Source organism: Fusarium coffeatum (assembly GCF_003316985.1).
Source record: "Fusarium coffeatum strain FIESC_28 chromosome Unknown BRIP53273_contig_60, whole genome shotgun sequence".
Classification (NCBI taxonomy): domain Eukaryota; kingdom Fungi; phylum Ascomycota; class Sordariomycetes; order Hypocreales; family Nectriaceae; genus Fusarium; species Fusarium coffeatum.
This window is the reverse complement of record NW_022157856.1, coordinates 78503-100779: the sequence shown is the minus strand read 5'-3', so window position 1 is coordinate 100779 and position 22277 is coordinate 78503. Positions and strand designations below refer to the sequence as shown.

Here is a 22277-nt window from a genome sequence, read left to right as displayed (position 1 = left end):
TACGTAAAAAAAAAAAAAAGATGCGACCAGGCTCAATTAATCAAGACGTGTCCGTTTCGCGGATGATCGCGCTCTTGGACGTGTCTCGCGCGTAAAGCGCGTAAAGGCCGTGAACGCACGAGCCAGGGTTCAATGTACCACCAGATATTCATCATGAGACCCACCACGCTTTGAGACTTTGACCCATTCCAGCGACCAAGCCCCATCCTCCAATTCATGATAACCACTCTTTGTTGTTTCGTGTCAGGCCGTTGAATAGACCATATCTGTGCAAGTACATGACGCATCTTCATAGCCATTGATTCACAAGCTACGCGTAAATTATCAAGCTCGCTAATGCAACCTCTTGACGAGGGCCGCCATAACTATGGCCAGTAGTGTTTCAGCATAATACAACAGCTACCTTTCACAAAATCACCTACACGGTCTTGCACAACTCTCCTCGTTATGCAAAGTCCAAGACAGTGGTCAGGTACATTGTTCAAGCTTTCTCGTTTCCGTGGACAAGGTATGTCACTCCGTCACTCCGGATTGACCCATGTTCCAACACGGTCTTACTCACAACATTGATGCCCAGTAGTATTCAACATGACTTGTGTAAGATTCAAGAAGTTTAGTGAACCCAAGGTACTTTAGGAAAACATCAGAACTACATCAATATCTGTTCCTCGTTCTCCTTGAGCGATGTTGAAGAACCGACCGGGGTTTTACCGTAGACAGCTACCAAAAATCATTGTAGACAATTCAAGCTTCAAGATCCCGTCCTTGGCATCTGCCATTTCCCATTACAACACTTGAACGAGGCCTTGTGCCTCTCTTTTCTTGCTTTTTGTCATAGGAACTGTCACAATGCCCCGTCCAAATTCGAGCATTCCCAATTGGCTTCTTCCACGCCATCTCTATCGACACATCCTACGAGAGACATCCTATCTGCCTCCAGCAATTCGGGCGACTATCACAACAGAAATTTCCTCTAGATTTCATCGTCACCGCGGAAATGACCCTCATAGCGACAAACATCGTGCGAGGGCTGCGAATGTGTTACGCAAGTTGAGAGCGGCGAACAGCGGACATAAAAAGTGGATGGAAGAATTTATGATGCACGCTTTTGCCAGGAAGGGCGCTCGAAGACGAAACCTGATGTCGGAGTTTCTACGACCTCAGCCTCTCAACGACAGCGAGACTTTGGAAGCGAAGATCCAACAGGTACAGACAGACCAACCGCCCGTCGATGAAGTAGTTGCCAAACTAGCCGAAACCACAATAAAGAACGACTCTCCATCGGAAGAGAATGGGACGAAAAAAGAAGATACAGAAGCTGCCAGCGACACCAAAAGCGATAGGAAAGAACCAGCGCAGAAGAAGACTCTTGTGAGACGGGGGCCGAAGCCTCTCCAGCCTACGTTTTATCACAAATGGGACGTACAAAAAATCAACAAGCTATTATCTTCTCAGAGAGTGCAGCAAAAGTCGGCAGACATGTCTTGGCCCAAGACCGATATTAAAAATCTGAATCCCGACAATGACATACCAAAAACAAATATATGGGGGAAACCAACCCCCGAAAGGGTCATCCAAGCCAGAAGAGCAAGCTTTTGGAAGCGTTCGATTCCTAAAGCCATGCCTCCACTCCACGTTGATGAATGGGAATTCCTTGGTCAGCTAGCGAATGGCGCCCAGGAAGAAGGACAGTGGAAAATGCCAGAGAGGAGACCAGCTGCGAAGCCTGTACGAGATGTCACGAATAAGTCGAAGCCAAAGTCGTCAACTCTGGATTGGAACTGGGAGAGCCACGCCACTTATCCTACTAGCAGAGTCGAGCGTGTAAACAAACTTGCGCTGTTTGCGAATGTTGGGCCAGACAAAACCGATCATCCATACCATCTACAGTTCGATCCGAAGCAACTCACACCAAGATGGTTCCGCCGCGCTTATCAGAGAGTCTGGCAACTCTCAGCTAAGAGAGAAGAAATACCAGCGACAGGAAAGAGTGTTTATGTTTGGGGCTCTTTCAATCCTGGTGTAACCGCTCCTACCGAAAGACAACTTGAAATTTTCGAGGGCGTCAACAACAAGGGTCAAAAGCCAAAACGCCGAACTCCTACAACACTAACACCCGAGCCCGACGTTGCCTCTTAGAATCTTTGGCAAATCAAAAGCAACTTTAATGTTGAGATAAGAGTATTGAACTTTCTTTATTGAATATCAGTCCGTCAAGTTGGCCAACTTGTTCAGGCCCTCGTTGTCTACTCGCATGCCGACCCAGTCGTTCATAGGGTAAGCGCCGATACTCTCATAAAACTTGATGCTGGGTTCGTTCCACTTGAGAACAACCCAATCAAGTCGAGCTCCGTCAATGGCAAGGACTTGCTTGGCCAGTGTGCTCAACAACTTCTTGCCATAACCCTTGCCGCGCTCCGAATCTCGGACGTACAAGTCCTCAAGATAAATGCCTGCGCGCGAGCGCCACGTGCTATAGTTGTAGAAGTACAACGCCATGCCGACGGCTTGGCCTTCAGGCGAAATGAGGAGGAGACACCGGGCAGGCTTTGTTGGCGAGATGGGTTCAGTGGCTGGGATAACGGAGGCGTCGACATTGGGGGAGTCGGATGGCGCGAAGGCGATCGTGGCCTGTAGGGTCTCAACGGTGGCCTTATTGGCGTCAGGCTCCTTCTCGTAATCGGCGAGCTCCTGAATGAGCTGGAGAATTACGGGAGCATCTATGATAGAGCTCTGGTCAGCATCATGACTCGTCTCCAGAACCAATGTTGGAACTTACCCTCCCGGCGTGCATGTCGAATTGTAGCCATTGGATATGTATATTAGAGACTTGATTGTATAAACTGTCGTGAGATACCCCTTGAAGTAGAATAAACTTGTAAGAAAGGATATCAAGATTCCTCGAGAAATCGCAGGGAGTACTTTATCTTTATGATGTCGTTGGCGCTTTGGTGGGGTTGATGGGGAAATTATTTAGTGAAGGGCGCGCCCAGAGGAGGGGCAGTTGTGGAAGCTGAACGGAATAGGCATAGCGGAGGGTATACACGTCGGGTACCTAACTGCCGATGAACCGGTGTAAGTCGATAGTACAGCAATTTCTCAATGCTCCATATCTTTTGTCTGAGTAGAAGAACCTTGGACCCTTTCATCTCAATAAACAGAAATAGGACAGTATCCCGGTTCTTTGTGTATATGGTGACGATGGTAGCACATAGAGCGTGGCTAGGAAACACCGTGGCGTACGGGCCCTATACATTGAGCAACACCAAAGAGCAGATCTTCAGACCTTTGGAAGTTACTTAGATTGCTACATGTTCTCCGAGCTCACTATATAGGTACTTTCAACAGCGATTTCATTGGGGGCGAGAAACAATCTTAATGTTGCTAAAAGTATTCATTATTCATAAGCATTAGATAAAGCAACTAACTATCCAAATTTGGGTATAAACCACACTACATGCTCAACTCTTATTTACAACAGATATCTGTACGTAGGCGCATTATCGCCCAGCTCGGCCTTCTCGTCATTAGTGAGCTCCCGCTCAGGGGGGTTCGCAGCCCTCTTTGTGTTCTCATACAAGCACACAGCGCCGTATGAGATACACGCGATAATAGACAGAATCGTAAAGGCAATACAGATGGAGTAGCCACGGATGAACTTGGGCGCATCCTTTTGCAAGAAAGAATACACGGCGATGATACCACCGATATTTCCAAAGCCAACCTGCCATGCGCTACCGATGCTTCGTCGTCTGTGGCCTCCGAGGTTCATGTTGAACCAGCACACGATAATGGGCATAGCAGTGTATGCGCCCATCGTTACGAGGAACAGAGCACCATATTGAACTTTGTGGTTATCGTGGACGCAGATGAGAGTAGCGAAACCAGCAATGGCGACAAGAATAGCGAAGATGGCAAAGGACGCTCTGTGGCGAAGCTTGTCTGATGCAAAGGCGACGCAGAGCGAGAACGCGAAAGCAGCAGCCCATGGAGGAACGCTGTAAAGCTGGGTCTGGATAGGGCTGTATCCGTAGGTCTTGATAATACCAGGCGCGAAGTAAGCATATCCGTAAGCAGGCACAATGAGACCAAAGTACATGAAGCCGCCAATGATGATCTTGTAGTCCTTGAGCACGTTGAGGGCGTCGGAGAAAGTCGTCTTGCGCTCGGCGCCGGCGTGGCCCTGATCGACTTGCAGTCTGGCAGTGACGTACTCCTTCTCTTCAGGAGTAAGCCACTTGGCCTGCTCGGGGAAACCGGGCAGCAGGAAGTAGAAGAAGAAGCTGACGAGAACGGTGAGACCACCCTCAATGATGAAGATCCAGCGCCAACCAGCGTAGCCGCGAAGACCACTCATCTTGCCAATGGCAGCCGCGAGAAGACCACCAAATGCGCCGGCGAGAGTCGTGCTGTTGAAGAAGAAGGAGTAACGGCGCTGGGCTTCGTGTCGGCGGTACCACATGCCGATGAGGTAGAAGGCTGAATTTTGTGTGTAAGTGAAATGCGCGGCGTTTGTGAGGGGTTCGTAATTAACTTACCACCAGGGAACATGCCCGTCTCAAAAAGACCCAAGAAGAAACGAGTGGCGATCAAGCCGCTATAGTTCTGAACCAGGCCTTGAAGGAGCGTGGTGAGGCCGAAGAGAAACATGTTGAGACTCAGCCAGACATGGGGCTGGAAACGCTTGAGGAGAATGTTGGAGGGGATCTCGAAGAGAATGTATGGCACGAAGAAGACGACGAGGGCGGTATTGTATTCAGTCTTTTCGAGACCGAGCTCTTCGGAAAGACCAAAGACGTCGGCATTGGCAATATTGACACGGTCTATGCGTTGCGCGATGAGTCAGTTGTTTGCGACAGCAGAGAGAGTGAGATGAACAGACCTAAAAAGGCGAGCAAGTACATGATACACAGAAAAGGAATGACATGGAAATCAATCCTGGCCATGAGCTTGGTATCAGTCGTACTGGACGGACAAACCAGCTGGACATCGTCTGCGACAACGCCGTTGGAGCGCTCAGGGTCATCGTAGGACACAGGCGACTCATTGCCGCTCTCCTTCTCCCTTGAGTTGAGAGCCATTATCACTGCAGAAGGCCTTTATGAAGGAACTGACTTTGTGTAGAAAGGTCTTTGGAGGAGAGAAAGAGTTGGAGAAATTCTACACTGCAGATCTAAAGAAAAAAAGGTAATGGGGAGGAAAGGATACTTATAAAGAGACATGGGGGATGTCTCGGGGCAAGGCCGTGTTTTCCGTCGATCCCAGCTTTAGAGTACAGTTCGGTACCACCTAAACTAAACTAACAAGAGTGAGTGGGTGTTACTTTTTGGTCAATGACATGCAGTTCAACCAGTAAAGGCTAACAGAATGTCAATCACTGAGCCGAGGTCGGGAACAATTAAACAAGGGGACGATCCTAGGATAGAGGACGGATCCACCGACCTCCATTATAATGAGTTAGTGCTAGATCACCCCCCGCAGAAGAAGATCCGATGGAGACTCCGCTGGCTTTTCACGGCCGAGATACGGAGAAGGTTTCCCTATCGTTGATGCCGACTATGGCCGATGTCGCTTGGAGATGCCAGTATCGGAGGTTGTTTTATCTCCTTTGACATGAGTGTGTTGGTAAGAGATATCATGTCTAATGAAACAATTGAGAAGAATTCATCCTCTGGAGAGTTATAGTACAGTATGCATGGTACAGTTGATGTTGATCTGTTTCTGTTAGTACGAAAATTCAGTCCTTGGCACGCCACAGCCGAATGGGTTGCACGACTTTAGTGTGATCAATTCCTGGTGGCGGCTCTGCAGTCTGACCTCCCAGTTGGAGAAGAAAACAGGGGGATCATTCAATGACGTTGTACGTAATATCTCTGGAAAGTTACAGAAACTGTTGAAATGTCCAGGGACTATAGTGTCTAAGACTAGTGGAACTCGTATCAATCGGTTCTCAAAGGGCTTAATAATGGCTTCACCTACGGATGACTTCTTACTATATCATAGGAAAGCAAGCCACAGAATGTAACATTGTTTTGTAATGAGGTTGGCCGAAATTCAAAAAGGAAGCTCGATATGTTCCCCTCACAGCTTTAACAAATTAACCCCACGGGGAAACAAGGCCTAGTCCTCGGGAATTGACCCCGGATGACTTGGCAACGAATGACAGTTGTTTTCATGACTACTTGATCTTGTGCTAAGCTGAGAATTGCCTGGTCTTGTCTCTGATATTGAGTTTTTGCTTCTTATTTGGGGTTTGTGACGGAGAGATTCCGCTCTTTTACTCCGCATGAGGGTGGTTGCGGCTTTGATGATCTGCTTGGTGATTATGGATGGTAATAGGAACTGGCTGGAATGATGGACACTGAAACAGGTCCCTTTGTTGAAGCGAATCTTTAAAGATCCAATCGTTTGATCCGATGCTGAAGTAGGTACGATAGTAGGCAGATATATGCTGAATCAGGGCCATTGGTAGGTAGGGGCTGTTGAGGTAGCCCTGATATGCCGGAAAGTCCGGACTTAAGCTGCTGCCGCAAAAGACGCGCAGGTTCCTGTTCTGGTCACAAGTACTCATGTAGCTGCATCAGAATCGTATTAGCAAGATTACAGGACTCAGTTTACGCTTAACACGGTTTATTTGTCTAGACATATGGATGGAGTCGCGTATTAGCAGGCGCCGGAGTTGAGCTTTCTCCACAGCTGGCCTCCGGAGTTGAGACTCAGTTACGTCAGATCCTCAACTGCGGAGATGCCTCCAAACTCCGGCCGTCTCGGCTCCGGCAGACCACAGGGTAGGAAGAGCATACGATTATTATCAATTCATTGAAAGACATATAAACCAATTCCAATTATCACTTAACATCTAAGTTCTTAAACATTATAAGTTTTTCAAGTAAACTAATATCTTCTGGAGACAATGGCGTCAGCACACAACAATAATTACGGACACGGCTACGGCACTACCGAAGTGAAACATCATGAATGGCGCACTGCAGAAAACAGCAGCCAACATCTTCTACCAAGACTCAAGTCTGTTGTCAAGGAAAACCCAAAACTAAAACTACTAGACGTTGGTGCAGGATCAGGCACAATCTCGGCCTCTTTGGCAAAATACATGCCCGAGGGAGAAGTCACAGCCACCGACATCGCCGACGAGATCCTCGTTCGAGCAAAGGAGTACGCAGATGCCAAAGGCATTTCAAACATCAAATTTCAGCGCGCAAATATTTTCGAGCTGCCATTCTCGGATTCAACTTTTGATGTCACACATGCTCATCAGGTTCTGTGCCATTTGGAAGCACCGGTCGATGCTATCAAAGAAATGATGAGAGTAACGAAACCCGGAGGTACTGTCTCCCTACGAGAGAGTGATATGCACATGTGGTGCATATGGCCTGAACTCCCAGCTCTTCTCAAGTTCCATCAGCTTCAGATCAAGAACATCGAGGGTAAGGGCGGACAAGGTAAGGGAGGCCGGCAACTTCTTTCATGGGCTTTGAATGCTGGGGCTTCTCGCCAAGATATTTCTTTGAGCTTTGGGACTTGGTGTTACAGTGAGCCTGAGGATAAGAAGGCGTGGGGTAAGTATATCTCGATGTTTACACTGATGTGCACAATGGACTGACACTCTACAGGGACGGCAATGAAGGACCGGTCTCTTACTGGGTTTGGACGAGAGAAGGCTATTGAGATGAGTAATGCCACCGGGGAGGAATTAGATGAGATGGCTAAGGCTTGGGAGGAGTGGATGGAAACAGATGATGCTTCTTTGGGTATCATGAATGGAGAAGCATTAATCACGAAGAGATAGATGTAAACAAGAAAATTCAGACGAGAGAAGAAGAAAAGTATTTTGTCAAAGAACCATCAAATTTCCAACTTCCCATGTCTCATCTACATGTTCACTGGAGGCTTTCCCACTAATCCAAACTGTTGTCGAGCTCGCAATACTAAGGAGCAATCAGGCAGTTACCCTTACACAAGTACCAAACCCCTTCATCCTGACGGCTTTTGCCATCTTGCAAATAGGGGCCCATGCTCCGAGAACCGCTGTGACTCCTGTACAAAGAATCATTGGACCATACCTGGTCGCATATCCAAGACTGTCACCAGTCGCCAGCGAGTTCCCAGCAGAGATGAGTGCACCACTCAAAGGGCCAGCAACAACAAAGCCCAACCCACGACCTCCAAGTAACATGCCAAACACCAAAGATGTATCAGTCAGTTCGTTATCTCCTTTGACTTCCTGAAGAGCACCCGACCAAGTAGCACTGAAACCACCAGCGAAGAATCCATAGAGGATCACAAATACCACCATGGTGCTGATATGGCGGTTCAGACCCCATAGAAGAAACACTGGGAGTGCGCTTCCTAAAGAAGAGACAAGAATGACTTTGCCGGCAGACACCTTATCACCTAGCATGCCGTGGATGAGAGATCCGGGCACAGAGGCAAGTGAAAAGAGTGCTAGCAGGATCGGTCCAGTGACTGATGAAAGTCCAATTGCGCTGGCGTAACTAGCCAGATAAGTACTTGGCATCAAGTATCCAAGCGACTGGATGATAACGCCGAACTGAAGCATCCAGAATGACGGAAGTCCCAAGAAAGCAAAGCTGATAGGTCGTGGCCTTGAGTCGCGGCTAATCTCAACTCTAGGCTTAAGGAAGAGAAGCGTAGGCAAAGTCATAGCAGCCGAAGCGACTGTCCAAGAAAGAAGAGTCGCTTTGAGTCCGAACTTTTGGAGCAAGACATTGAACAAGAATGGCATGGCAACACCAACTGTCGATTTGCCCGCCCACATAACGCCGTACGCAAAACCCTTGCGCTCGACGAACCATTCGTCCATGTAAAGTGAGATGGGGCTGAACAGCAAACTACACCCAATAGCGTACAAAACTCCTTGTGTTGCAATAAGTCCAGCAACTTTGCTAACGAATGCAGAAGAAGTCAAGCTAACGATGGTGATGGCAAGACCAAGAGGTCCGCACCATCTACGCATACGAGGGAAGCGATTGAGAGTGATGAAAGCGAGAGGCATCATGAGATACATGATTCCTGTCTGGGATGCGCCGATTGAAGCAATTGAACTTGGAGAGGCTTTGAGATTTGTGTGCGCGGTGTAGTATTCTTGGAAGATGCCGAAAGATACAGAGTATCCTGTTACAAGTCAGATTGTTATTCACTTGGTGAGATGAGAAGAAACTTGCCCCAGATGGGTGCTTGAGCAATTGTGCAGCAAGCAAGAGCTGTATACGCTCCGCGACCTCGATCAGTTGGTGGAAGAGCGTCAATTGATGCTTCTGCTTCATTGTCTTCAGGGCGTATACTCGCCAGTTCAAGAGAAGTTGTTGTTGCCATGATTGTCTTTGTTAATACTTCGATAGCCAAGACTGTGGTTCAACACGACTATAAATACTCAGTGACAAAAGTGACTCAGCCAAGTAGATCTCGGTGAAGAGACTTATTACCCGGTTAGGAAACCTAGATGTGTTTAGGACGAACAGATGAAGTCATGGTCTATCGTGATTATTCCCGGTCTAGCCAATTGAGTTAGCGATGGTTCCGACATCGCAGCTTCACAGTGGATTGTAATGCAAGGATAATTAAGAATAATTATATCTATTGAATCTCAATATTTGAGGCACAATGGAGTACATGTTCGAACAGATTGAGCTATCACCACTACTTGCCTATACTACACCATCGCTTCATCACTGCCTGGCTTGTCGTACCTCAGGTCTTATCAACACCAACGCCCGCTTGCTTCTCTCCAACACGCCCATTATCAAAAACACTTAAAAAGAAATCTCGACCCTACTTCAACAACTTAAAACCCGCCGTTGGGGTGGATAAGCACCTTGGTATATCCATCAATCCTCTTATCAAACTTCTCATAAGCGACCTCAGCTTCATCAATGTTGATCTCATGCGAGACAACAAAGCTGGGCTTGGCCCGACCAGAAATGATAAGGTCTCGAAGGTAACGGTTATAAGACTTGACATTGCACTGACCGGTGCCAATGGTAAGTCCCTGTGGTCATGTTAGCAATTGCCTAACATCAGGAGAGACCATGCCATACCTTTTCAAAGAGCTTTCCGAAGCTAAGGCTAATCATTCCCTTGGCAGAAGCCTCGTCAGACGCACCAGGATCGCTAGGGACGTAAAGACCTGGAATTCCAAGACCACCACAGGCTCTGGTAACGCGGATCATGTTCTCGAGAACAATGTTAGGCTGTTCTTTATCACCGCTGTTGCCAACTGCCTGATAACCAACAGCATCAACAGATCGATCAACCTCTCCGTCGTTGGCCTTGATTATCATATCCACGGCATCGCCCTTGGAGAAGTCAATGGCAGTGCAGCCGATCTTCTCAGCGGCTTGAAGACGCTCGGCAACGCGGTCGACGACGAAGACTCTTGACGCACCGCGTAGAACAGCCGAGTAAGCGGCCATGAGACCTACAGGACCAGCACCAAATACAGCGACGCTCTCGCCTGATCGGAAACCAGAGATTTCAATACCGTGCCAGCCGGTGGGGAAGATATCTTTACACAATGAGCGACTGAAGCAAACAACAATCAATGAAGGGCTCACCAGCGAGAAGAATAAAGTCAGCCTCATGTTCCTTGCCAGCAGGCAATTTGAGAGCATTAAAGTCGGCATACGGAACTCTGATATACTGCGCCTGACCACCTCTGTAAGGACCCATGGCGACATAACCGTAGGCGCCTCCTGCAAAGCCAGGGTTGACGCCAGTACAGAAAGCAGTTTTGCCCTCTTCACAGTTACGGCAGCGACCATCGGCGACATTGAAGGGCATGACGACGCGGTCTCCTTTCTTTAGAAGAGTGACGCCTTCGCCGAGTTGTTCGACTATTCCCATATTCTCATGACCTGAGAGGTATTAGTAAGTGAAAAGACTGAAATGGATTGAGAGTTACCGAATGTGATGCCGGGTTCTGCTGCTGTTCGGCCTTCGTACATGCTGCTCGTTGTCAGCTTCATCGCTACCATATGATAGCATCTCTACTCACTGTAAGTCGGAGCCACAAATGGCAGCCTATAAGTTCTGTAAGCTATTGCAATGGATGCTCTCGAGTCAAATCCTACAGTTGTGACCTTGACAATGACGTCGTCAGGATGTTCCAGCTTGGGCAGTTCAATGTCTTCCACAGTGACCTTGTAAGGGCCCTGGTAGTTGACAGCCTTCATCGTTTGTGTAGCCATGTTGATTGTTCGATTGTATTGAACGTATATGATGATGATTGAGAAGGTAAATACATGTATTCTCCAGGTCCATCAGCATCTTATTTATACCCCGCGTTCCCAAGCCGCCCAGGCCGGAAGTTGCTCGGCATTGGATTCTTTTGCCTGTCAACGTCTCTTCTTGTGTTGCCTCTTCGAGATGCGGCGATGGCAGGGTAATGCGGGGAAGAAGAAGTGGCTAACTTGATGAGTGAACTGTTATTCTCGTCAATCTGACGTTCAGTCTGACTCCACATACTCCATATTCTATGGGTAGAGGCGATTTTATTCTATTCGTTCGGGAAATATTCTATGAGTCTTCTATCCTCTCAATTGGGTTGAGACGATCAACTTTAAAGCCAAACCTACTCAATGTGGAAGCAAGTCGTGAGTTGATAGGTGTGATCGTAGTTCGGGGTGGCAATCGGCGGAAATAGCCCAATTGAGCGATCAAAGCCAAGTCTCGACCCACGCTGAATAAGGAAGATCTCTCCGTGGCTCTTGACACTGGGTAGAATATTATGAGAAACATTATTTTCTAGCAGAGTAAGGAGACCCAGAAGATATCCTTGGAATCATGTCCATAAATAAACTCAGTAGTCGATTCATCATTGAGATTTGTCGTCAACTTGAACAACGTATACACTACATCAGACGTCCTTTATAAACACAAACTCTATCCGATAAGAGTTGAAGGTCCTCTCAGTTCCTGTTTCTTTGACCTGCATACTGAGGTATGTGAAACCAGATAGATGGGTCGCTGAGCAATGTAGGCTTGAAAGTGCCGACATATTGTCTTACACTTCCACTACAGTAACTCGATCAAGGGACAACATCCACTCAAAATAAAATTGAGGCTGAGACGTTGAATGAAATAGACTTTAGATGACTTGGAGCCTCAATAATGCTTAAATGCGATTCTTTCCGAACAACTTTGCACGGTCTTGAGACATGAGGCTGACACATAATACCCGGCGCAATGGGATGAACTATACAATAGTCAGCAGCTCTATCAGAGATCTTGGTTGGCGAACTATATGCAAACCATTGTGATAAGCTAGATCAAAGTCTGGACAATCAACTCATGGTAGGTCAACGTCTCAAGCAGGTGTGTTGCGGCAACAGCATGGCGTTGCGTGGTGAAGGCTTCCAGAAACACATGTCCTTCCAGGGAAAAGTCTAGATGACAGAACTCAAGCCTGTCTTCACATTGCATGATTCTGGTAAGACATGTCACGGCAGGCATGGCTCTAATTGAATGGCGTTCCGGCGTTAGACAAAGGTCTTTGTTCCTCTCCCTTGATTGTCTCACAACCATGCGATCTCCCATATCGACCACACCGCCTTGTTTTTCTTTGACGCACGAGATATTCGGAATCGCCAATCGCGTTCCGATACCGTTGGCATTTTCGAGGTTATTGAGCGAGTGAAAGTGGATGGTGAGACGTAGTAGCTTGCGCCAATATTTATCACGAGGTTCAAAAGTTCATGGGAAAAGTTCAAGTAGCAATGCAAATTATTTTCATTGATTGTCTAGATTAACTGCTATGGCAGGTTCGCGAATGCTTTTGTGGGATTGTAGTACCCAGGTATCGTCGTAAAATGAATGTCATGGTGATCATGAATTAGATCTTATCCGTCCGTCGTCACGGTGTAGTGTAATAGTTGATGTAAAAAGGTGATACCCCAACGCCATAAGCTTGCGCTTAGAAAGTATTAAAAATGTTTGTCCAAAGTTGTCGCAAAAGAAACGAAGGTGTGGTTGCGGTCATGTCCCTTACAGCACAGCACGCATCTCGAGAACGGGGACCTTGATAGAGGCTTTGGTGCAAGTCTCGTACTCAGCGCCCTTGTTGCTTGTAGTCTTGCAGTCAGACAAGCTAGCACCAGAGGTCTTGTTGCCAGTGGCCTCGAACCAACCACCCTCCTGCACGCAGGCCCAGTGCTGGGAGATAGCGATGACTCCCTTCTTGTGGTTGTACTTGAAAGAGGCAGAGTCGGCGCCGTTGGGAACCTTGCAGTTGTAGTCTGTCTTGCCGTCAAAGAGGTCCTTCTTGTTGAGCTTGTCTGCGTTCTTGGCGACGACCTTGCCGGAGCAGCTGGCTGAGTAGTCGAGGGCAGCGTTGTGGAGGTCGAAGGCGACTGTGGCAGTGTTCGTGCGCTTCTCAGAGCTGTACTGGACCTTGTAGACGAAGTCTGAGAGGTTCCAGCTGGAGACCTTGGTGCCCTTCTCCATACATGTTGGTGCAGCAGCTCGGGTAGGGAGCTTGGTAGGGATGGCCAGAGCGGAGGTGGCAAGGAGGACAAGGCTGAAGAATTGCATTTTGGTGATGTTTGGGTTGAGGGAGATAGAGACAGATAGTCAAGAAACTAGGAGAGTTATATGTAGTAGTGGTTGTGAGGAGGTTGGTTGTTTAGTTGCTGCTAGAGAGGATTGATAGAGCGGGGTGTATTGGATGATCTTGTAAGTTAAAGTCAATGGATGATCAAGTGACAACTCAAGGGCGGACTAGAGCTTCTTTATAGTTGATAGTGAGTCTGGTCTAGAAGAGAGAGTGTGTGTGTGTGAATTATGCATACTACTTAACGTTATGATAGGACCGAATTCACTACATTCTCGAGCACAAGCGTTGATAGTCCTCCACTGTCAAGTGACGTACCACTCAGTACCACTCAGTACCAACAGTAGCAGTAGCAGTAGCACATTCTGAAGGTGCATTAGGTCTCGTATTCCCCAATTCCTACCGTCTCCGGGTGGGGCCGTGTCTTCAGCTTTCGGCATCGGCAGTCAAGCTACGGTCGGTCTCGTGCATAAAGCATGCATTGGTCTTGACCAAAATAGCAGCTAAAGTAACCATCACGGTCCAGAACATTTGCCTCCCATGTGTTTCCCACAAAGATACTATGATTTCATGGGTTGAATTATTAGGGGTACGTTGTATTCTACGATCGGTCGCTGCGTTTCGTTTTTCCCTAACAGCGGTAATGCTACCTCAACGTTGACAAGGTTGATGATTTACCGTTGGAATGCCATGGTGCATAACGAATTACCAGAACGGGTAACGCTTCCACTTAATGCCTGCGAAGACCTTCTGAAAGTCCAACGCCAGCGACCCGCTTACAGTGGAGGTTTCAGTGGAGGACGCGGGAAGAGGCCCAGGGTCTGGACCGCAATGAAACCTCAACGACTGGTGGACAAATGATTCTCTATCAAAGTTAATGAAGTCTCTGCAAGAGTCAGGCTTTTTTTTTTATCTGACTTTGCCAGTCTACTAATTTGTTTCGTTTCTTGCGATACTTTCTCACTCTACCTGCTTCAACGGTTTGGCGTCACTGGGCCATCATCAAAGTCTAAAGGGAGGTTGGCGAGCGAATGCGGAACACTTAGTAGAACGATCACCACAAAGCAAATAGACGAGCTACTTCAACGGGTAACCTTTGAGCTGATGGATCACAGAAAGATTCTACTATTACACTATTGACTACTTGTCGGTCAAGAGAGAAAACATAAATAAACAAAGCCACCATTGGTCATGATCCCGAGGCAGGCAATCAGTCGCATTGTCCTACAGGGTACGACATCTCTCACTCACGATGTATTGCATGCATACAAGTCACAACACGAAAGTACAGTACAGCAATGCTACGATTCATGCCTCGTGGCAAAGTCATCTTCAGCCGTGCCGTGTCTTGCCCTGGCATGTTCCATAGTTCCATGTCAAGCACGGAAAACGCGGAAAGATAATAATAACTAGAAGGCTGGGCATGTCTAACTTCTGAATTCTATTGTGCTAAGATCTCCACCAACCTCAGCTATATCCCGCGACGATCAAGTGAGAAAGTCCACTTCTCCGCATAAACGAGAGAAACAACAGCGGTGATAGAAACCAACGATTTACCTCAAAGGCTCAACGTCATGCCATCGGCGTCGACGGTGACTGGACCTTACAGTAGTAGCGCTGGCAACGTTTCCATCAATTGTTCCGAGCTGCACGCCCTGTCACTGCCCTGTAGTACAATTACTCAGGTTAAACCTTGCATCCTCCAAAGCCTCCATTTAAAGCAAGCAAGCAAACAAACAAAACAAAACAAAAGTTTCCACGAGAGCGGTCTGCAATGGCATCATCGGGCGATTGCCTCGCTGAAATCTCCCAGCATTGACCGCCATCGATCTAATTCAGAACCCTGTCTTATCTGTTCCTGTGTCACCCCGCAGAATGGAAAAGTCCTCGACCTCGGCAGGGATCTTCAGCTCATGACCTGCATCTGCATGGTGCTGCTAAACATGGGTACAGCTATATCGATCCACCAGCTATTAAGTCAAGGATCGGCGACGAGCAAACAACGGACAGTGGAGGCTTTGACGTTTACGTGACATCGTTTCCGTCTTTCTGCATCATGTACTGTATTTTTAATTACCGTGTTTGTTGTCAGGTAACTTACGAAAATATTGTGCGTACCTCGGATAGAGCACATTCATGTGTGACATGACAGACAACAAGGCCTCGTATCATGTCATGATCGGCCACCGACTCCGGAGCCGGTGCACTACATGTGCTATCCCTGTGCTGGACTTCTTAGGACTGACTTTGTTTGCCATATGGCATTCAAGTTGAACGGCTGACTGAATATAGAGGTCGAGAGTGTAGAAGACAAGGTCGTTTGTCGTAGCGTGAAACCTGATCGATGTCGAATAATGCCTACTTTAGTCGTTCATGGTGCCGTGCTTTTGGTATCTCGATGGAAGTGCTTGAGAAATGCAAGTGCCGTTCATAATTCTTCGGAATCCCCGAGATCTGTTTGCTGGGAAGATACTCGATGACTCTCTGAAGGATTCATTCCCGGTACCCTGTTGTCCTCAAACCCACGAGTATCGCTTTTGGGAGGCACTACTGTAGTATAATCGCTGGTGTCAAGCAACGTCTGCGTGACATCGGGGGGATTACCGTTGTTAAATGTTTAGCATCACTTCGTTATCTGAACTGAGTAACAGTACAGATACAAGCTTGTACTCTTTTCCAGAAGCCCCGTCAACGCAGTGATCTCAAGGTCAAACGAACCATACACCCTCTGAGACCCTTTCGTCGTTTGGTTCCGGGATCATATGAGCGCGATACTGTTCCGAGTAACGAGCACTTTTGCATTTCAAAATCTGTGAGAGTATGGGTGATATGAAAGCCTTGCCACCGAAGGTAATTTACTGCGATTGGATAGCCATGTCCTTCCAAATGGTCTGGCGTGCTCAAGGTTCTAGCCAATGTCAAGCGGCACCAGATAGCTACACAGAACTTGACAAAGGACAAAATAATTTACACAAATTCGCTAGATTTATTTTTCATGTGCTAATATACCAGATGGTTTCGATAGCATGGAACATGACTGTGTGGATTTAAAAAAGCGATCAACTTGAGTACAGGCATGTCTACTGTAGACGACACTTGGCCATACACCATCTAAGGAAGCCGTTTGCCTGATCGTGTAGCTTGCCCAACCTCAGAGTTTGTGGTGTCCTCAGCATATCTCTTGTAAGCAATGATGTACCGTTCATCAGCGCTCCATGTCTCCTTGACACTATCGCGATCCAGAATCGCATCATACCACTTATTCCACCTCTTCCAAACATCGCCATCTTTACCCTCTCCAGAGATAGGAATACCGTGACCACCTTCCTTGTAATGATCGATCAGAAATAGGCGTTTTGCCCAAGGCGCCAGGCAAATATCCACAAGACTCAATGTCGATCCGAGAAACCATGGGCCTTCAGGATCCATCTCCTCTACCAAAGCCTTGATGCGACCTCTCAATTCTTCTCTCGCATCATCCAGACTGAAGGGCTTATCTGGAGTGTGCTGCATAAGCTTGTACCATGCAGGAATGATTCGCGTACTGATGTGGTCGATCCAGATACGACATCGAGCCCGCTCATATGACTCGGTAGGAAGTAGACGAGGTCCATACCTGGACTCATCAGTGAAAGCCTCATCGAGATACTCGCATATAATGTTGCTCTCAAACAAAGCCTTCTGCTCCTTGCCCTGTGCGTCAACAGGAACTGCGAGTGTGGGAACCAGTCCACGAGGGTTCAAAGCCAAGAAGTGGGGCTCTTTCTTGTAAGGATTGATCTCAACATATTGGTGAGGAATCTTCTTCTCATGTATGGTAATCCAGCTTCGTTGAACAAAGGGACAGAACCAGCCGCCGTAGAGCTTCAGTGGGTGTTCCTCTGCATGCCGAGCAGCGAAGTCGGCAGCTGCGCCTGTGGGCTCTGGAGGCAGTGAAGTATCGACATTAGCCATGATGGTTCTTTTAGTGTATTTTGAGAGGGATATAGTCGCTGCTAAGTTTGAGAAGGCAGGTCGTGAGAATTGAAAACGCTGCATACCCAGACAGAGGTGATGAACTGATGTTCATGTGAATGACGTCGAAGTAGATGTGGAGTTTACAGCAGGGAAGGTGCCCCGGATATAAGTCGACGAACGATTAATTACGCATGGCGGTCGTCATTACCTATCGCCATGATTTCTAATTTACAACATCGTGCGTTTTGAATAACTTGAACTTATGTCGCAAAGTAAGCTCTGAAGGACTCTAATGAATGCTGATGAGATTGTAAGTCGAGTCGTCTTACTAGACGGGTGGGCTATGTACTAAGTGAGCCATCGCACTGTCTTTCCACATCTTACACTGGAAACACAGTGTATCTTTCAGGGAGTGGCACTACCCTTATCTTATCGTAGCTAAACTTCCAGGAAACTTTACACTTTACTTGCAGTATTCTTTCCCTTGCTCTCGAGAATAAACCACAAAATGTCCGACTCGGGAGCCTCGCGGTTCACTCCGCAGAACAAAACCACCCATGAACGCCTATCAACACACACAGTAGGCCTCGTTGCCCTTTCCGATTTCCGCAAGCGACGCGCCGAAGTCCTCGAACAACAGGAGCGCGAGTCTCGTGAAGCTGCATACTCAGGCACGCCCACTCCGGATGCTTCCCTGGCAGGCACTCCTGACAACGCTGGCAGTGATAGCGGAAATGGTACGCGACCATTGAAGAAGAAGAAAAAGAAGCAAGGGAAGAAGTTGCTGTCGTTCGATGACGAAGAGGGCGAGGATGAAGAGCCAGCGATCAAGCCCAAATCGAAACCCCGAAAGGCCAGCGCGGACGAAACCGTAGGCAGCGAGGGCGAGTTCAAGACCAAATTTAAGGCCAATGCTTCAGTTGGAATGGTGCCGAAAGCCATGACCAAATCCGCATTGCGCAAAGAAGCCGCCGAACGAGATGCTTTGCGACGCGAATTCTTGTCCATCCAGGAGGCTGTCAAAGCGACCGAGATCGCTCTCCCTTTTGTCTTCTACGACGGGAGCAACATTCCCGGTGGTGTTGTTAGACTGAAGAAGGGTGACTTCATATGGGTCTTTCTTGACAAGAGCCGAAAGGTCGGCGCTGACTTGGGCGTTGGCGAAAAGGCAAATGCAAGGAGAGAGTGGGCCAGAGTTGGTGTTGACGATTTAATGCTTGTTCGCGGGACTACCATTATACCTCACGTAAGTTGCTACATCAATTGCGCTTTTGAATAATTTCTGACCGTTGCTTAGCATTATGACTTCTATTTCTTCGCCATGAACAAGACCCCGGGCCCTGATGGCGAGCCTGTCTTTAAATATAACGCCGAACCCCCTCAAAAAACCGAACCGGTCGATGATGCAGTTCCTCAGGAAGGCCTCACCACACCTGCTTCCAAGGCTGCTGCTGCTAAAGCGGCTGCTAAAGCGCTGCCCGATATAAGCACCCTCGAGGGCGCCGATGAAGATCCCACTCTCACAAAGGTTGTTGATAGGAGGTGGTACGAGAAGAATAAGCACATCTTCCCTGCCAGTATGTGGCAGGATTTTGACCCGGAAAAGGACTACGGGAAGGAGGTGCGGAAGGATGCTGGCGGAAACACGTTCTTCTTCTCGCGCTGAGAGATTGCTGTCGACGGTCACGAAACATCGAAGTCGTTGGAAGTTTTGGGTGTCCATTGGTGTTGAGCGTTGGATATATCACCTTTGGATCACGTATTGAATATGGTCGAGAGCTCCCATAAGAACTCATTCGAGGTGGGAAAGCTTCAACCAAAGAGCATCCAGCCTGCCCAGCACGCGCCTGCAAGAACCCACCAACCAGGCCAGAAGAGCATCAGGAAAATGAGGTTCCCACTGCCAAGAATGAAGACGGCGAACTCGTACCAGAGCTTATTCCGTAGCTTCTGTATCTTTTTCGAGTTCCAGGCACTCGCAAGAGCTTGACTGGACATGTTGAAGCCGTGGAAAGCGCTAAATTTTGCTGCGACGAAAGCTTTAAAGGTCACGATTTTGCTCGCATAGAGGACGCTTGCGAAGGTGATACTCGCGACATAACAGGCACGCAGGCAGAGAAAGATGGAGACGGAACCGACGAAGCTCTGGAATCGAAGGGCAATTTGTAGGGCAGGGCCGATCAACCTGGTGATATCTGAGCGGGGATGGGTCGAAACGCTTAGATCCACTTTGGAAGCGGTTAGAAGCGTCGCCTTGTCCATGATCGCGATCTGGGAGATGGTGTCTCGATTGGGCGAGAGAATGGAAGCGACAACGAATCGAGTGGAAACCCGAGCAAGGAATATTGGAAAACAAGCGAAATTGAGATGAGACAATGTCTTTGACCTTGCAGCAATACATACCGCTCCTAGATAGTTCAATGGGTTCTTGGTGTTTTATACATACATCCATATCCATCCATCGCCCTCAATCTGGACCCCCACTCTACCTACATCTTGTCAGTTAAAACGCTCAAATGCGAGACTCTTTTCCGTTTAGAACGGTCACAAGCTTGCGACTCTAGAATCACATTTCGCTTCTGTCAAACTTGACTTGCCGAAGAGAAAGTTCCAGGGCCCGCTTGTACCCAACCACCCATGCCCATCACACGGATCCCCGGCCACACGTGGGGCCGTTGATTCGTCGCTTAGTCTTCACAAACGGGATTATCGGAAGGTTCTTGGAGCGTGGGGAGTGATTGAAGGTGCCGAATCTAGATGTTCAAGAGCAGGATCTTAACGCCTTGTAGGGACCCTGAATAAGTGTCAGCACCGCACGTGGCAGCAGCATCGTCTTTCAAGACTTGAACGGGTATAAAGGATGGGAAAGTTAACTTGTGGAAACGGGAATAGTCTATTCTATGGGGAATAAGCGGGAGTTGAAGATCCAATGGGGGACTCCACGTGGGAACTCAACTGCCGTCGTTCGTTGGACTCGACGTTCCGGGATATTTCGATCGGGACAAGACCGGAATTGCGGACGGCGTCGGTAGGATTCTTTGCATTGGAATGTTGGGGCAAGTTATTGATATGCATGGCATCGATTAGGATTCTTGGATATCTTGCAGGAAGCTAGTGAGAGACAGCATTGGCTTTCAGTTGGGCGGCTTAGCTTTCTTTATATCACGTTTTTCTAAGATCTGTATCATGATCTTTGGATATTCTATCAAGGCTATTGGCTGATTTGTCCATCAAAATGTGAACACAAGAAGCTTCACAAACCATCAGAAATATTGGAAAGAATTTCAATTTGCTACTTATAAGGCTTGTAGGTGCCCTGGACCTGTCCAGTACCGTTTCGTAAGTGATATCATTATTTATTGCTGATCAAGCATTTGCCTTCTTTGCCTCCTTCAAATCACTTCGGGCTTGCACCAGCTTGGACATCTCTTTCGCCCTCTCAGACTCCAGATTCGAAAAGCCCTTGATAACACCCTCTCGATCTCCCATGCCCATCTCTTGACTCATTTTGAATTTTCCTCCCATAGACGTGATTTCGATCTCAATACCGATAATGCTTTTCTTCAAGAGCTCAATGAACCTATCAGGTGCATCGCTGACCTTCCAATCGGTTGGGTTATCACCGCCAGTGAAGCCCATGACATTAGTCTCGGCATGGCGACTAAGATCAGAAATTTGTTTGTTCAGAAACTGGCCCATCTCATCGGACTTGGTGTCGTAGAAGATCTTTGCACGGCCATAGACTTGGACAGCTGCGTAGTTCCAAGTAGGAACGACCTTGCCAGTTGTAGGTTTTGTTTCTGTGTAGAACTTTGGGGTGACGTAGTGCTGAATGGGGGAGTTGAAAATGACGATCACGTCTTGTTCGAGGACATTGTTTAGATTCGGGTTCTCGGTAAGACTCTCGATCATGGCTTTGCTCTGAGGATTGACCCTTGCCAGATGTCCTCGTAGCTTTCCCAATTCTGTCTCGCTAGACTCATCTTCGATATCCAACACGAAGGGAATATGACTGCTTTGAAGGAAAGGGTAGTTTGGAGAGGAGATGGCGCTTGTAATAAGACCGAGGGGGTTCTCTCGGACTAGTTTTCGAAGCACTGGAAGCTCGGCTTCTGCGTGTGGTCCTTTGATATACATTGCTGACGGTGTTGGGTATCCGGTTAATGAGGTGATGAGAGGAGTTATGAATTTCAAAGTGCGATCAGGGACTTATATGTAGAAACTGTTGCGAGTCAAACTTCAAGCGCTACGTTGATATATCATCCAGCGTGTATCCCCATGACTGTGTAATCAATAAAGGGAACACGGACCAATGGTTACAGTTGGAATAACAATCACGGGTCCTTTACTTGGGTTTCTCCTCGGAGCTTGATTAAGCTTTCCTTTATCCGGTCGATCATATGGAATCATTAGGACCCTGAATATCTGAGACTGCGTGACTGTACCCAGAATCGTTCTAGTCAAGGAAGGCTTTCTAGCTTTGTGCGATGTAGGAAGGACCCTGCTTCTCTTCCTGACTCATTGTTGTTGGTGTTAGTCAGAGTGCTAACAGTTCTGATAACAAGAGTGAGTCAGGTCAACCTATTCCTTAGCAAACCTGATACTTAGCAAAACGCCCTTCATATCAACGTCGAACGATAGTCGCATCTGAGTTTGTAACACAATTCTCTGATTGGTTGTTGAAGACATCTTGGCTTTGGAATCATTCTGTAGATTGCGGGGCTGTGTGGGGTTG

At 47.7% G+C, this 22277-nt stretch overlaps 11 protein-coding genes across 11 annotated transcripts; 3 read left to right on the top strand and 8 right to left on the bottom strand.

Annotated features, from left to right (window-relative positions):
- Positions 1-849: 849 nt before the first annotated feature.
- On the top strand, positions 850-2139 carry FIESC28_02764 (uncharacterized protein; the record flags this gene model as incomplete). The annotated part of the gene is made up of 1 exon (XM_031156913.1): positions 850-2139. One exon carries the CDS (start codon positions 850-852, stop codon positions 2137-2139), a length of 1290 nt encoding a protein of 429 aa, XP_031019064.1.
- Positions 2140-2205: 66 nt separating this feature from the next.
- Positions 2206-2794, bottom strand: FIESC28_02763 (uncharacterized protein; the record flags this gene model as incomplete). Its single annotated transcript, XM_031156912.1, has 2 exons — positions 2206-2700; positions 2780-2794. 2 exons carry the CDS (start codon positions 2792-2794, stop codon positions 2206-2208), a joined length of 510 nt encoding a protein of 169 aa, XP_031019063.1.
- A 678-nt stretch (positions 2795-3472) lies between these two features.
- Positions 3473-5081, bottom strand: FIESC28_02762 (uncharacterized protein; the record flags this gene model as incomplete). The annotated part of the gene is made up of 3 exons (XM_031156911.1): positions 3473-4479; positions 4539-4823; positions 4883-5081. The coding sequence occupies 3 exons, from the start codon at positions 5079-5081 to the stop codon at positions 3473-3475; spliced, it is 1491 nt and encodes a 496-aa protein (XP_031019062.1).
- Positions 5082-6913: 1832 nt separating this feature from the next.
- Positions 6914-7807, top strand: FIESC28_02761 (uncharacterized protein; the record flags this gene model as incomplete). Its single annotated transcript, XM_031156910.1, has 2 exons — positions 6914-7577; positions 7632-7807. 2 exons carry the CDS (start codon positions 6914-6916, stop codon positions 7805-7807), a joined length of 840 nt encoding a protein of 279 aa, XP_031019061.1.
- A 150-nt stretch (positions 7808-7957) lies between these two features.
- On the bottom strand, positions 7958-9354 carry FIESC28_02760 (uncharacterized protein; the record flags this gene model as incomplete). The annotated part of the gene is made up of 2 exons (XM_031156909.1): positions 7958-9153; positions 9324-9354. 2 exons carry the CDS (start codon positions 9352-9354, stop codon positions 7958-7960), a joined length of 1227 nt encoding a protein of 408 aa, XP_031019060.1.
- A 469-nt stretch (positions 9355-9823) lies between these two features.
- FIESC28_02759 (uncharacterized protein) lies at positions 9824-11225 on the bottom strand (the record flags this gene model as incomplete). The annotated part of the gene is made up of 6 exons (XM_031156908.1): positions 9824-10027; positions 10077-10543; positions 10593-10892; positions 10940-10983; positions 11033-11058; positions 11109-11225. The coding sequence occupies 6 exons, from the start codon at positions 11223-11225 to the stop codon at positions 9824-9826; spliced, it is 1158 nt and encodes a 385-aa protein (XP_031019059.1).
- A 1795-nt stretch (positions 11226-13020) lies between these two features.
- On the bottom strand, positions 13021-13566 carry FIESC28_02758 (uncharacterized protein; the record flags this gene model as incomplete). Its single annotated transcript, XM_031156907.1, has 1 exon — positions 13021-13566. One exon carries the CDS (start codon positions 13564-13566, stop codon positions 13021-13023), a length of 546 nt encoding a protein of 181 aa, XP_031019058.1.
- A 3130-nt stretch (positions 13567-16696) lies between these two features.
- FIESC28_02757 (uncharacterized protein) lies at positions 16697-17539 on the bottom strand (the record flags this gene model as incomplete). The annotated part of the gene is made up of 1 exon (XM_031156906.1): positions 16697-17539. The coding sequence occupies one exon, from the start codon at positions 17537-17539 to the stop codon at positions 16697-16699; it is 843 nt and encodes a 280-aa protein (XP_031019057.1).
- Positions 17540-18050: 511 nt separating this feature from the next.
- Positions 18051-19208, top strand: FIESC28_02756 (uncharacterized protein; the record flags this gene model as incomplete). Its single annotated transcript, XM_031156905.1, has 2 exons — positions 18051-18788; positions 18840-19208. The coding sequence occupies 2 exons, from the start codon at positions 18051-18053 to the stop codon at positions 19206-19208; spliced, it is 1107 nt and encodes a 368-aa protein (XP_031019056.1).
- A 146-nt stretch (positions 19209-19354) lies between these two features.
- FIESC28_02755 (uncharacterized protein) lies at positions 19355-19804 on the bottom strand (the record flags this gene model as incomplete). Its single annotated transcript, XM_031156904.1, has 1 exon — positions 19355-19804. The coding sequence occupies one exon, from the start codon at positions 19802-19804 to the stop codon at positions 19355-19357; it is 450 nt and encodes a 149-aa protein (XP_031019055.1).
- Positions 19805-20908: 1104 nt separating this feature from the next.
- On the bottom strand, positions 20909-21679 carry FIESC28_02754 (uncharacterized protein; the record flags this gene model as incomplete). The annotated part of the gene is made up of 1 exon (XM_031156903.1): positions 20909-21679. The coding sequence occupies one exon, from the start codon at positions 21677-21679 to the stop codon at positions 20909-20911; it is 771 nt and encodes a 256-aa protein (XP_031019054.1).
- Between the last annotated feature and the right edge of the window lie 598 nt (positions 21680-22277).